This window comes from Rhea pennata, chromosome Z (assembly GCF_028389875.1).
Source record: "Rhea pennata isolate bPtePen1 chromosome Z, bPtePen1.pri, whole genome shotgun sequence".
Lineage (NCBI taxonomy): Eukaryota > Metazoa > Chordata > Aves > Rheiformes > Rheidae > Rhea > Rhea pennata.
This window is the reverse complement of record NC_084702.1, coordinates 61054414-61070364: the sequence shown is the minus strand read 5'-3', so window position 1 is coordinate 61070364 and position 15951 is coordinate 61054414. Positions and strand designations below refer to the sequence as shown.

The following is a 15951-nucleotide window of genomic DNA, read 5'->3' as shown; positions in this document are numbered from 1 at the left end:
CGAGCCCGCCGCCCCGCCTCCCGGCGTGCGACGCCTTTCGCGCCCCCTGCCGCACCGGGCGGGGAGGGGGCGCTCGGAGGGTGGTGTGTAACGGCTGCCCGGAGCCCCGGTAACGGCCGCGCGGGCCCCGGGGGGCGGGGACGAGGAGCAGCCGCCGCCTCCTCCTCCCTCAGCTGAGCAGGGCCGCTGGGCCCAGGTGAACCACGGTGTGCGGGAGGGCAGAAGGCGGAAACATTAGGATGGGAAGAGGCAAAGGAAATGCGACTTGAGTCCTGCAGGGCAGGCGGGGACGGGAGCATCGTCTCCTTTCGTTACAGTCCCCAGGGGAAAACGGCAGAACTCGCACAACGGCCCTAAAGCACCGATAGGCTTCTGGGGTAATACCTTGAGGTAGAACGCTGGCTAGAGAGGGAAACGACGGTTAGTAGGCACTCTAGCCTAATACCCGCTTCTCATAACGTCCTTCAGTGGGGCATTTTAGCTTCCTGGAAGATGCATTACCTAATTTTTAAACGGAACGTTACCTACTTGTTCTTCTCCCTACTGGCTCAAGCACGCGGCTGAACAGCAACTGGCTCAGGAAAGGTGCCCGGGCTTACGCTTGAAAACCATTCCAGACATCAATATAGGCTCTATCTGGTTAGTTATTACTTTGATGATGTGTCCTTTTCATTACTAATTCACACAGAAAGAAAAATGTCTATTTTCAGGACTATTATAAAGAAGTAACTGGCAACATAAACGTGGCTGATGAGAAATGCTAATGAAACGCAGCATTTCAACCTGCTTCCTCTCACTATCAGCAAACATTCACTATAATATTGTTTTATATTGCACCCCCCCTTTCCAAGGATAACTGAAATTTGATACATTTAAGCATGTAGCACACATAATTTTATGCAGGAAGATATGTGACTGTTGAGATCAGGACTGTATGATTCTCACAGGCTTCAGCATTGTGTGTACCACAATGAGTTTAGTAACATTTTTTATTGCTGTCACTAGAACACTTACACTAAATGCAGCCTCTCAAGATATATCCGTACAGCACCCTGAAATAATGCTTTTTTTTCCTCCAAATGCTTCTACTTGTCAGTGTATTAAACAGAAAAGCAAGCTATGTTATAATAGTTGTTACAAGAATAAAGCCAAACATTTTGGGAAAATCATTAATTAAAGTAAGGTTTCTGTTTTACAGCCAAACAAACATGACAGCATGACACAGTTTTTAATATAAAATGCTTGTTGTATATTAACTGTTTATCTTGCAGAGAATACTTACAAACCTATTGAAGGGGGACAAGTTTAGCTCAGTTGGTTAGAGCGTGGTCCTTCTAATGCCAAGGTCATGGGTTCAATCCCCATATGGGGCTATGCTGAGGGTTGGACTAGATGATCTCCAGAGGTCCCTTCTAACCTTATGATTCTATATTGCCTTTATTTGTATTGCTATTTCTTGGTTAAGTAAAACAGCAGAGAGCAAAAATGACTGACAGTTGGCTTCATAACATACAAAAAACTAAACCAGTGTGCAAGTAAGAAATTATGTAACATGAACCTGGAGTGGCCCTTGCTGACAATCTGCTGAATGATGAACATCTCTGCTTTCTTCTACTGCTTATTACTTCTTAATTTCAAGCAACTGCTCTGCAGGCACTCGGTGATTACGTACCTGCTAGATTGGGAAGTTTTTCCTAGCTTGTTACAGTCCAGCATATGGCCACTTAGCCATAGCTACTCAGTTTTGAACACATATAGTCCAAGCTCCCACTTAAGCCCAGCTGAGTTTGAAGAATTAGGTGCTGATCTAGGTCCTAAACCAACAACAAGCCTGGCCCCTCACACTCAGCTGAAGGACGCTTTCCTTTCAAAATGTGCATGGAGACACAGTATCTCTTACTTTTTAGAAAACCTCCAGCTGGTCCTGAGACCCACATATTTATGCATTTTGTATTACTTGCAGAGGGAAGAGGAGTATTGTATTGTGAAATCAGAGACCAGAACCAGGTCCTTCCCCACCATCTCACTAATTATCTGCAAGAGTATAGAGTGAGTATGGAGTAATGCCCACCTGCCCTCCAGAAGAGCTAGAGAATAGCATCATCCAGCTCACACCATAGATTAACAGTTACAGCCTTTCCCTAGGAGGCCTCTATTTCCGACACATATATTTGGACCCTCAGGCTTAAGAAAGCTGTGAACCAAGTTGTCCTCTTTTCTTCCTTCAATGTTTATTTAATAAACTCTTATATGAAAAATGGGAAGCACTCAAACTTTAAAAATAAAGGCAAGTTCTGTCCAGCTATTTGAGTAAACAGTGATAGGTGCCTGTTCTTGGGCATCCTGGAACCCAAGGGCTGACAAACAAAAGCTGGAGGCTGGCTGGATTCAAGACTTACAGTCAGTGATTACAATTCCAACTGAAAGCTGGTGTGGCCTCTAGTCAGCAACCTAGCTGTTTTGGATTCTGCACGCTGCCAGGGAGCCTAAACTCAGCGCAGAGGATTCTAGGATCAAGCAACTAAAAATTAGGGGACTGCAATATACATCTCAAGCGAAGTGCTTTCTGGGATCTAACTTTCAATCCACCACAACCGTTGATAGCTGCAGGCATTAAATACTAAGAAGATAAAATATAAGTTACTTTTTATTTGTTTTATAAAGGAGACTCGTATGTAATTTTGTAAGAAATCATTTGCAACTCACATCTAAGATAAATTTTAAATTCTTTTTAGCATTAACAGAACACAGTAACTGTCAGTATTCTCATAAAAGTATCCAAGTAACAAAATTTGCTTTCTTGGAATTGTACAACAGGAAAGCAATCCTTGGAAGTTTAAGGTATTTGAAAGTTAAACAGATCTGAACAAGTACAAAGCAAAAATCACAAGCTTCTTTTCTGTTAGCAGTGATCGTAATAGAAAACAGTACATTTAAATACATGTTAATTTAAACTTCTTGTTTATAGGTCTGTTGCATACAGTAGTTCTGTAACAAACATACAGTATAAGTGCAACTTGCATACATATAGCTAGGTCCTTTAATTTCTGTACATGGGTGACCATAACAATGTGCCTACTGATGGAAAACAACATGTTGATTGATTCTGTACAGACTGCAGTCATGCCCTATGACCACTGCCGGCCCCCCTGTCCCTCTCGGTACTTCACGGAGTGGCATGCATCTTTTTGCCTAGTGCCAGTGAGCAGCTATAAAACTTTAACCTTGAGTTGTTAAAAAACAAACAATAAAAGAAAAACTTTATAGGAATATTTTCCAATAGATAAGAGAAATGGGAGAAAACAGAACACAGCACAATCATACTAGCTGACATTTAGGCTTCAATCAAATTCTGTTTCTTAAAGTTATTGGAAAACTAAGATTTTGGCTACTGAATTACAAGATTTTTCCCTTTAAACAGTCTAGCCTACCAAGATCAAACTATATCTGTAGACACATTAAATAATATAACAACATTTTGATACTTTGTTGAACATATTAGTAGGTTTTTTGATCATTACACAATAACACAGCTCGGATAATGTTTAAATTAGATGTTTCCTACACTTAGGCTAATGCTTAAATGAGTATAAATTTCCTACATGAAATGTCTTAAGATATTTTAGTAAAAGAGGGTATATCGAAAGAAATCTATCGTCATCAAATTAAACATCATACTTTGACAGATTCAGATATATCCCATTCTTTAATGTAATATAGTTGGTAAACACATAAAACAACGTTTATATGTATTAACAATATTAATGTAAGCTTTAGATTCTATAAACTGTATCAATTAAAGTTTCACTCTTTTAATAAAATGCAATTGGCATTCTCAACAACCTACAACAAGTTGAAGTAATTTTTGCTCAGTGTTCAAAGTACTATGTACTTGTCATATACATTTTAATTTTCCCAATGAATATATGCATTTGCATGCATCTTCTAGATAGAGATCATCTATCCAGTCACTTCTAACAGAACAGAAATGAACAAGTTGTTGGGGGAAAAAAAAGAAAAAAAAAACACAACTTTTTTTTTTTTTTTAATCTGAGATCCACGTTGTTCCCCTCCCTCCCATCCCCCAAATTCTGAAACCCAAATAACTTATGGTAAAAATACAAGCTCTATTTTGGAAAAAAGCATACAAAATATACACAGTGTAGTATGTGCACCTAAATATCTTGATTGTCAAGTAGTACAGGGTTTCACTTTGAGATATACACATCTTTATAAACAAGAGTTTGTTTCACTGATCTTTGCTGATCCCATTTCTAGTCATCTTTGGTAGTCTTTGCCCCTTCGTGTAAGCATGGTACCAGAAGTGGAGAAACAAGACTAAAAACGTAGAGCCATATAGCCAAATAATAAACATGAAAATTGGATACTGGTACTGACAATCATCCATAATGTAGATTTGTCCTATATGGCCTGTAACCATAATAAACTGGACCTGGAGAAGATAGATAAGGAAAAATAAGTATTTTTAAAATACAAGACAAACTTACTATACAAGTTCAAAAAATATTCAGCATACCTCACATACAGAAAGAACTAAGTTGGAGAGGCTTTGTCTGCTACAGAGATGGACATTAGCACGCCCCCAAAACATTACCCCACTGAAAAACCTTTTCACACAATAAAGGGAAGTCCTGGGATAAAGTGAAAAGGTATTACAAGCAGCATGGATAAGCCCTAACTAGGAGAAAGGAAATATGCACTTTCCAGATCAGAGAAGAAACAAAAAACATGCAGACGCATCTGACTAGTGACAAATGGGAAACTCCTTCAGAAAAACAGCCAGCAGGACTGGTGAACATAAGTTTCCCTCCTCCCCACCTGACACGCTGTCATGTTACACAAAGGTCTGTAGGTCCCAATAAACAATTTAATGAATAATTTTAAAGAAAAAAGTTCCACATAAAAGTTGATAATACACAGGTTGTGCCACCAGAACAAGACGACTTTGGATAGGCTGTAATTGTTCAGGCTACCTTAGTTACATGAACTCTTCCGTTAACATCAGAGCTCGTGTAAGCAATTAACAGCCATGATTACTTCTCCCTGTTCCTTTCCCTCCTCCATCAGCAAAAGTCTCTTTGGTCAGGCCAGACTTACAGTTTAGTCAGAACCAGAGTTTTGAGAATTCAACTTTAAAAACAGCAGGGCATGCAAAAGTAGCCAGAGTAGTAACCATTTCAAAGTGATTTGCTGCTGGCAGAACAGTTAATGAAAAAAATGCTCTTGCAATAATTATAGAGAAGTAAAGAGAAGTAAATTCTTTAAAATCAATCAACTTCTGTGAAAGAACGGACAAGAAATTCTTAAGAAATACTTAAGGTGACATGTTTTTTGCTTTACTCATTAACATTGACATGTGTATTCTGTGCATTAATAAATTATTTGTATGTTTTCCTGGTGAAAACTTATATTCTAATCATTTTTACACAGGCAGTAAGTTTTGTAAGTTTATTCACCAAATACTGCATAACTGAAAACTTCTTGTGTGTAAATCTAAGGGATTATTGCAAATGCTGAAATCAGCAGATTTGAGTAGATTTTGTATGAAACTAATTAAAGCAAAGTAGAAATTTACTGCATAAACTCTGCATTAGTCACAAACAGCTTCCTGAGAGATGTTCAAGTCAAACAGAAAATTACTCACAAGTTGTATAGTTGTCATGTATTTTTTCCACCACAAATATTTATGATAGGCTGGTCCCAAAGAACAGATTCCATAGTAAGTATACATGACGACATGTACAATACAGTTTAACAAAGCATGAAATGTCCCTAAACCACCTGTAGAAAAACAAAATATAGTAGCATTATTGCATCATGTATTTAAAAAGCTACCTTGGGGATCCTGGCACTTTGTTGGAGGGTAGGGGGAGGAGGACATACTCCAGACATACAGACTTTGATTAGCCCTTAGAATTGACACCAATTCTGAAGAGTCTCAGCAGTTTCCCATTTCAGTAAAAGCTTATCTAATCATTTCTAAAATAGCAATAAAGCCTAACTGATCTAAGTACACCCAAGAAATTTTAGTGTCTTTTTTTTTTCTCATTAAAATATGCTCAGAGAATTTAGTGGTAACTGTTCCTCCTGCTTTATGCTTCTTTTCTAGGTGTCACAAATTCTGCACAGGTCTAGAGAATAAGCTGTAGTTCTCAGAGATTTCCAGGGAAGGAATCACAGTTTCAGATACTAAGTTTGAAGAGTCACGAGCTAAGTGAAAGTCCTACAAATCCATTCTCCATCTCAAAAATCACACTGACAGAGGAAATGAAATTTAAGGCCAAGTAAGCCCCTGCTTTGGGGCAAACTCATAACTGAAATTGGTGAGACAAAAACATTTTAAAAAGTGAACATGGGAATGTTTCCTTCTCACATGGATCAATCGTGGAATTAGATGATCCTGCCAAAAGTAATTTTATTTTAATGAACACAGAAATTATAGGTAAAAATGATCCAATAAATGGTATATACAGGCAGGAAAGTATTTCTGAACTACAAACATGAAAATATTAAGTACCAGGAAAAAAAAAATCATGAAAGCCAGACACTTGAAGAGAAATTCTTGTAACCAAAAGTCAATTTTCCATTAAGAATCATTCGAATTAAAAATAAATTTTATTTTGTGATTGTAGTAGCTCACACATACTAGCCTTCCAGCTTCATAAATCACAACCACTTCAGCTGTGACTGCAACCTATCTTTGAAATTTAGCTATTTGTATTTCTGAAAATAATTCTGAAGTGTTCCTACAATCCAAATATACGTACTTTCTGGCTTGCATAGTGGATATTAAAAAAAATATTAAAGCAGGAAAAAAAAAATAAACAGTACAAAAATGTGCTCCAAAAAGCAACACCATACATAAGCACCAATGTACAATTCCCTGTTGATATCAAGTTAGAGAGAAATCAGTGTCTTTTCACAAACCTATTGTTTTTTTAAAAACAGGTTCCAAAGCTTCATCAGTAGAGACCATAATACCTCTATTTAGAAGGAAGGACAAACAGTGATGAAATTGAATACCAGATAAACATCAACAGGACTGACATTCTAGGAAACAATTTTAAATTATCAAATGGAATAATATTTGGGAAGATTAACATACAGATAAGCAACAGAGGGTTAGAAACACACAGCTCTTCATGAATATGAGGGAATATCACTATCAGAGGACAAAACAGACAGATCTTGCACACTTTGCAGAAAGTATTTGTCAAATTATCACACGTGAAATTTGAATCTGATGCTAAACAGAAGCTTGTAGCTGGTATACTGATCTGATGTCCAGATAAAAGCCAGAAAGTTAATCACCTATAATGGAAACTTTTCAAGGTGGAAGAGGAGGGACTATTAGTTGCTGGGAATTCTTAGCAAATCTAAAAACATACTTAACTCTACATTGAGAAAACTATTTACAATTTCATCATTAATTTAAAGCACCAGTCACACAGGAACATTTGAGAAAGACATGTATAAAAGTCCTATTCCTTGGTGAAAACTCTTGCTTATGCTAAAAAAAAAAAAACTCCCCCCACACAAACAACCACCTACAAATATACTACTAAATGACTGCATTCTGCATTTCCCCACTCAGGATATTCTCATGGCATGCTATATTTATTAGTGTTACACACTAACACTATAGCATAGAAAGATGCACTGTAAGTAAATGAAATGCAAGGATCACTCCCTTTTTTACTCTTCAGAGACTGGAGAGTAGGGTCAGGGGATTAGAAAGATTTAAGCAAGAATAAATTAAAAGACTCAGAGTAGAGGGAGGAGAAGGTGAAAGTAAGCTAGAGGAAGAAGTGGACAGAAAATTTCAGTTCAGCACAATTCAAATATGGATACAGCCTAAGCTTATATAATGAATAAGTCCCAGAAAATATCTTAGTAGGTTTGTGAAGGCCAGAGTATTATAAATAAGCACCAGTTATGTGATCCAAGGCCAGTAAAAACAACTGAAACAAAGCCTGAGTAACTTCTAAAGGAGGCAAAACAAAGGATGCTAAGAACAATGAGAACACACTTCTCCCCTCCAATTCAATTCTTACTTTTCACAGACAGACATCTTTAATGAAGTTTCAACAGAGTGTCTGCCCCATACTGCCTCCCCTAGCACCTCTGATTTTGCAATCACATTTTTATTTGCATGTAAAAATGCTCGTTTTATACATGTCTCTCTCCTCTGCGCCTTCTTCCCCTAGCAGAAAGCAAGGGTGCACAAAATGCTGTCAAATAAAAATAACGAGTACTGTTCATCCATTTAAAAATTGTAGTGTACATTGATTTCAGCTGTTACATGAGAATTATAGACATCTATATTTTAAAACATTTATGTTCACAAGATTTTTAATTCTGCTCTTTAAATAAATTTTGTCTTTTTCCCTTTTTAAACTTTTGCTAACAGATGTGTACAGCTGAAATTGTCATTCCACTACCTGCAGCAAATTTGACTCCAAACCACCAGGTCCATGGCATAATGGAGTGATGAAAGACGTGCAGGAATGTAACTTGGCTGTTCTTCTTACGCAGAACAAAAAATACCTGAAACATATTTTAACAATATTACAGAAAACGCACAAGACCAACAGACTTTGAGTAAACTATATGCTCACTACTAGACAATTAAAAATTCTTCACAGTTGCAGTCTCATGAGAAGTAGAGAAACTGAGGCACCGAACTTGAGTAGCAAATTTTCAAAAAAAAAAAAACAAACTAGTAAGTAAAATCCACCAAAATCCATAGAAGTTTTCTCTGGCTTTGTGATTGTAGTAGCTCACACATACTAGCCTTCCAGCTTCATAAATCACAACCACTTCAGCTGTGACTGCAACCTATCTTTGAAATTTAGCTATTTGTATTTCTGAAAATAATTCTGAAGTGTTCCTACAATCCAAATATACGTACTTTCTGGCTTGCATAGTGGATATTAAAAAAAATATTAAAGCAGGAAAAAAAAAATAAACAGTACAAAAATGTGCTCCAAAAAGCAACACCATACATAAGCAATGTCCAAGGTTGAGTCATCATCAGTGACTACAACGGAGAGTGTAAGACAGACTTACTCTGACTGAAAAGTATCTAGAAATATCAGATTTTAAGTCCCTTGAGCTACTAAGAAAAAGCCATTTGAAATGAGTAACTGAAGGACTAGCAACAGATACATACAGAAGAAAATACTAAGTTAGGGAAGTAGCACATTATTATGAACTCTGACTTAGCTAGCCTTGGAAAAAGATAGCATTAGGAAGAAGAAATGGATTATCCATTATTTCTTAATGGATAATTGACTGGGTACATTTAAACAAGCAGACATAGAAGGAAGTGTTAAGGAAAGAAACAGCAAGAAAAGTGTACGAGGAGAAATCAGGTCATGAAAAGGGCAGAGGACAAGAAAATGAATACAGCAGAATAGTCTAGTGTTCCAGCAAAAATGTTTGGAAATGCTTGTCTGTTAAATACAGCCAAGAAATTACCTTACCAATAAAATCAAAAAAACTGCTGAAAAACAGGTACCTGATTGGAAGGATTCAAAATAAAATTTAAAAGATTTTTTTCAGGCCCAGGAGTAATTACAAAGGGACAATCTAACTACGGGGTAGCAAAGGTAAACGAAGCACTAAATTGGTCAGGTTTTTCTCTTTCGGCATTCCTGGTCCTTCCATCAGCATTCCATTTGGCCCAGTCAGTATGATCTTCAGGTGCTGAATCATGAGTTTTTGTAGATGAAAGTGAAATGGGTAACACTCCTTGCAGACCTTAGGACATCCTAACTGCTCATTAGTCAGCTCCTGAGTCACTGCTGTTGTGCCTGACACAGTAAGGCAACCTGAAATCACAACCAGCTCAGAAGGTGGCGTTGAGAATCGCTAAGCCAGCCCTGCTAGAAGGTGTCCATCTCAGAGAGGAGAAGGCAGGCAGCTGCTGGGGGCAAGTAAGGCCTGCACTCTGCTTTAATGTATTGCTGTTCAGGCTTTCTTTGAAACAGCTTAGAGTACAGGACTAACATTGGCCACATCTACAGTCACCAACCAAGGTATACATGTGAATTTGAAGCAGGCAGGTATGGCAATTTATGCTGTATTCAGAGTTGTAGATGCAAATATTCAAAAGGTGGAAGATAAAATCTGAAGATAATACAGAGGAAAAAAATCAACATAACCAATCCCAATTTTAATCTGCAATATTTAGTGTTGAGACAATGGCTTAACACAATAACACATAGCTTAGTGTATTCAGCTGTTACATACAATTTTTGAGGACTTCCCTTTCTTAAAGGCATCTTTCGCAAATTAACATTTTCCCTGATAATCAAAGAACAACAGTGTAATGGAACAACAAGATGAGAAGAGACAACAAGGGTAAACACTTTGATGGCATTCCTATAACTGGATGTTTGAGGGCTAATAAACGAGCAATTCATAGCACCTATCCCTGAAACAGCACTGGTTCCTTGACTGTGAAGAGGAAACTTCACTACTTATTTTATTAGTTTACAAATACTTACAGTGTCTAATAATTCAATGAACTTGGAGAAATAGTAAAGCCAACAAACTCGTACCATCTGCAAGAATAAAAATCAGAAATAGTCAAATCATAATAATCATAAATCATAACACAGAAGCCCCAGGAAAAATAAGTAACTCTATAATGGGGAAAGTATAAGGACAAGTATGTGGTTCACAAAGTTGAAAGAAGGAGATTTAATTATATAGTTGGCTTTTTTGTTTGTTTTAAACATGAAACTTCCCTTAATTGTTATGGAACTTTAAAAGCAAGGTGAACAAGCCAACAAATATGTTGCTTTTTTTCTTCCTAAACGACCAACCCCTTCAGTTAATTCACATGCTCTCCATTATGCAAAGAGCATTTTCATTTAGTGCATTCCACTCTACAGCAGTGAACTTGGTTGTTCAAAAAGGATTTCCAAAAACAAAGTCAGTGTAGCGTTAACCACTTGGCCTTACACTTGGTAACTTACTCTTAGAGCTGTAGGTGACCTCGAGTAGTCAACAATATCACACCGGAATGAATACCCTGTGGCCCAGCCTGACATAAGAAACTGGGGGAAGCGGGGAGGCGGGAGGAAAAAAAAGGAAAAGGCAAAGGTTTACTTTATGACTTATGAAATATTAATTCATTCCAGCTGACTTTCGCAATCGCTAAGCTTGAGAAAAAAAACAACATTAAAAACTTGTTGAATCAGTAACCTTGTCAGTCATCTTCCTCTGTGTGGGCTAGCTATGATAAAATCCTGTACTGTTGCAGATTAATAAATTTCTAATTCCAGGACCACACCTATGTACGAGAACCGTCTCTCTACATCCCTTTACCTCAGCATTAATAACTGAAGAGGATAAATAGCTGCAACTCAAAACAAATGCTGGATAAGCATCTTATTGTGAAAATCACGTCATAAAAGCAAAACAACCTTTTTTAAACTTTTTAAAGTATTGAGATGTTTGGCTCTAAGAACAATTTTAAGAGAAACAGTACAACAGAAAAGCATAGTTTAAAGTCATTAAGACAAGGAAGGAATTAATACGCACTGTATTTTTAGCCTCACAATTTTTAAAATTTTGCTTAATAATAGAACTGTTTGATGAAATTAGTCTTTCACTGACAAGAGACATAAGCTAAGGTTTTACAATCAAAAGCAGATGTACAGGATCAGTGGACTGTATGTTACAAGTATCACAGGTAATCTTTTCTCTTGGAAAATATTAAAACTCAGAAAGAGCAACATTGTTAAAATTACACTTGGTTCACTCTCCTGCCAGCCACTAGAACTACAGATCTTATATTTGCTTTAAAAAAAAATACTTGTCATTGATTAATCACGATAATCCACCACTCATGCATGATGGGAAGTTCGGTTTTCTTAATAGATGAAGGTTTTACTCTATAACTGCAATAGATGTTTAAGATTTAAAGAATCAGTTGCTTAAATTAAACACAATTTGAAACACTATGAAGATGGCACAATACTAGAGCACCCACAAAATGCCTTGGATCCAAAGAGGAAAAGAATTAGCTCTTTGCTGAGAGCCAGACAATGGCTGAGATTCAACCTGTTACAGCGTCTCTATGCATTCTTTCATGAAATTTTAAAGTGGAAGCCTTGACAGCAGATCAAATACTGTATTAGCATTTGATTTTTCAAGTTTTATTTTTGGTTTAGTTTCTAAGGGTTTAAAACTAAGAGCAAACTCAACACCTAATCACAAAAAGAAGGCAGTCTGGGGATTTTTCAAAGCAAAGAGTAAAGAAAAAAATAAATGCATACATCTCACCCAACACTTGCATTGAACACAACAGTCATTACACAAAATAGCAGCTGCTGCATGGACTTTAAAACACTGTTAAAACAAAGTCAGCAGTAACTCATGCTGAAAGTTATGCAAATTGAATTAACAGAAAAGTTGCCGATTTGGCAGGATCACTTGGAACTTTTCATTACCAATTTGCCAAACCTAGAAGAGCTGCAGCCATATTACCACATTTAACACAAAGACAGTCAGTACTAGAACAGTGGTGTTTTACCAGGCAAATGTATAAGACTGTCATTCACACAATACTACTGTTAAATAGCTACATTTTTTTTATTGAAGAAGCTATTAGCTGTCGTATGTTTTAAAAGCTGGTTCTAAATTATAGCTTTTACATGGTCTCTACCAGCTTGAAAGTCCAACATTCACTTGAACCATCAACTACAGCAAAATCTCAAGACTCCTTTTGAGAGAAAGAATATTTACTTATTAAAAAGAATTTTTAGCATTGACTTTTTAGAAGGATAAAGATTCCAAAATTAGATATTGTTAACTTCTGCGATTTAGAATCCAGATTTAACTGAAGATTGGTCTGCAGTTAAACATAGCCTATACAGTGTTTGAAACATCATTGTTGACTATCATGTAGCAGGAGAGAAACAATTACGATAGACAAATATGTAATACTTTGCTTTCTCCAGCCCCAGGAAATTAAATAAGGTAGGAGGACCTTTAATTTTTAAAGTGACATGTAATGGCACATAAAATATTTTACGATCTTCCTTTCTAGGTATGACTTGCTCCCTTTTTTTTGTATCAGCTCAATTAGTTTAGCATACTCCCTGGAGGAATGTAATTACAAGAACCAAAATAATGCTTTTTTGAGAACTATGGAGGAGGAATTCTATTAATAAATTCCTCAAAACATGGTAGGCAATAGTTAGATACACAAAATGTATAAATATATTTCAAATAAATGTTGTACTTACTTCATAAGTCATATATAAGGATAGGGTTACCACACTAAAATTGTAAAATGCCATTATTTGCCTGAGTTCAAAAGGCTTTTTATTTTCCATGAGTTTGGGTCCCAGAGAAGTGACAAAATAAATGTAGGCTCCAATGATAATGGTTGTTGGAAAAGGTGAAGACATGAGCGGCCAGCCTTCCAGTCTTGGGTCTGGGGGAAAGAGGGAAAAAAAAAAAAAAAAAAAAAAAAAAAGAAAAAAAAAGTCAGATCTTTCCAGCGCTTGTCAAGGCCTAAAAAGCTACTCATTCTTAATCAGAAAGTTTCTGCATTCCTGCATTCACTGCGCAAGCTGCCGAACACACTCACCACAAACCCCCATCAACTGGCTCACAAGGTTTTAGCACCTGCCAGATTCCAGTCTTCCTTCTGCACTGACCCTTCACACTTGCAACCAGGAGGGGAGACAGCACTCCAGAAGCAGGAGCACGCTGATTTTTCAGCTAAAGCTCTGCCTCAAGAAAAGTCCACGTTTTCACACACTAATACAGCGTGGGAGGCAGCAGAGGGAGATAACAGGCAAGCAGAGCACTGAGGCTGCATCTCCAAGTGAGGCTCGTCTTCTGGGAGAACACCAAGGTGGGTATTTTTATTGATCAGACCATAACTGCTTCTCACATTTTTCCCAAGGGTCAGTTAATCCCTTTCACTATGGGCCTACTGAGGTGAGGAAGACTGACAGATGCCTCTTAGACAGATGGTTTTAACCCCAAACTTGAGATCTCTTCTGTTGTTTCTTTGGTAAACAATGTTAAACTAAAGCATGTTTAATATCCTCCTGCCAGCTGCAACAAGAGAATAATGTTCCTTTTCTGAACAGGAGTGTGATACAGTGAATTACTGTGAGGAGTAATTTCAGATAATATCATAACTCATCAGGTTTTGTACTTCCTTTTATCTGCTTACGTTGGCATCAGCAAAAGCAAAATACAGTAACACTGAGCACTTAGCTCTATTAACTGATAAAAATATCATTAATTTTGCAATAAAAAATAAAGCTTTATGTTCAATACTGCAGAAAAATACAAAGTACTGTTTTCTGGGAAGCCAGAAAACCCTTATAGAATAATCACTATCTATATTTTATTTAGTCTCGAGTTTAAGTCCATAAGTATCAGGGGTTTTTTTCCTTTTGTTTTTTTAATTGCAGAAACTATTCTGTTCTTTAGAGTTAAAAATGTCAATAGATCACTTGACAAGTCTTAAGAAACATTTACAGGAAGGCAAAGCTACTTTAAGTTGCTGATAAACAGTACATTTAGAATAGCTATACAATACTATTCAAAAAATCATTGAAAGTTAATAAATTTTAGACTGAAATGACTCACCAGCATCTTTAATCCATTCATCATAAAGTAGTATAGCCTTTGATGTCAGATTGCTAAAGGCCATTTTCACTTGATTAAGATTTTATGATGCTGCCTGCAAGAAAATAGAACAAAACAGAAATACGTATTTCTGCAATTAATGGAAACAAATAAAGTTGTTTTGGGAAAGATTTTTAGGAAGCAGAATGGAAAAAAATAGGGAGAAGGTTAATAGCACACTGTATGTGAAATACAGACCAGGGAGCATTAGCTGACCACATTGCACTAAGCTTGGTGCTAATTTATAGCCAAATTGGTAAGCACAACAATATGATTTTGTAATCTTTATATGTCAAACAAGGTGCTTCCATGCCATAAAGCATTATCTCAAGAAACCATGCTGTGATTAACCGTTACAGTAAAGGGGAAAAATATAAATAAAAGGCAGCTGCTTAAATTCATTTTTTAACCATCTCCATTTAAAGTTCAATTCACTGATAGGAGAAAAAGTTTCGCTTTGCAACATTTGCTCTTACTACTGAGAACTTTAATTTTCTAACTAAGAAGTAAGGTAGGAGGGAGAGAGGAAGGATGCCAGTATGTCTGCTTACTCCCTTTAAATACAATAATTAGTCAGGCTATAATCAGTATGCAAATTACACTCTAATGAATCAACTGTTTCCACACCAGGACTGTGAGGTGTCATAGTACCACCAGTAATATCAGAACTCACAAAGATTACCCAGCACATCTAGTTTGCAAGCAACACCACCTGCATGTGTAAAACATTTTTGCTGCAAAACTAAATACTCATTAACCCTCCCCATATCTCATTGCCATAGAAAATACTTTAATATATTATATTCAAATAGTGCTGCGCCTATTCCCCTTTCAGTGTCTCACTTAGCTGCATCTCTCAATTCATCTGTGCAACCTTCACACACGATCTGCCTTTTTGCTGGCCTTGCAGGCAGCTGCACACGTTGACAAGCAGCCCCTTTTCCTCCGGCCTCCATCCATCCCACCTCTGCCAGGCTGTGGCTCGCCAGCCTCTTCTGCCCTCCCAAGGGGGATGCCGCGCTCCTTGCTCTCTCCTTAGCTCTCTCCAACAACTCCTCATTGTTCTTACTTTAACAGTCCTGCATAACAATCTCACTCTTATCTCCCCTCCAAATTTATCTCCTGCTCACTCCCTTTTCCTAAGGGTTTTTAGGCACCTCGAAGTACTTCACACCCCACCTTCATCACAAGGCGCAGTACCAGCAAGCCCGCCTTCATTACAGTCCCTCTGATACACCTCTCCTCAGATCCCATTTTGCTAAC

General features: G+C 37.2%; 1 protein-coding gene across 3 annotated transcripts in view; it reads right to left on the bottom strand.

The window, feature by feature from the left end:
* Nucleotides 1-4096: 4096 nt before the first annotated feature.
* Nucleotides 4097-15951, bottom strand: part of ELOVL7 (ELOVL fatty acid elongase 7) — a 30985-nt gene continuing 19130 nt past the window's right edge. For 2 of the 3 annotated variants that reach the window (XM_062599364.1, XM_062599363.1), the window contains exons 2-8: nt 14650-14743; nt 13284-13474; nt 11007-11087; nt 10533-10589; nt 8463-8568; nt 5666-5802; nt 4097-4453 (exon numbers count right to left, since the gene is read on the bottom strand). In XM_062599364.1, coding sequence (XP_062455348.1) covers nt 4250-4453; nt 5666-5802; nt 8463-8568; nt 10533-10589; nt 11007-11087; nt 13284-13474; nt 14650-14713 — 840 coding nt within the window. In that variant the 5' untranslated portion in view covers nt 14714-14743 and the 3' untranslated portion in view covers nt 4097-4249. The remainder of the gene's footprint in view (nt 4454-5665; nt 5803-8462; nt 8569-10532; nt 10590-11006; nt 11088-13283; nt 13475-14649; nt 14744-15951) is intronic. The other variant, XM_062599365.1, reaches the window with a different exon arrangement.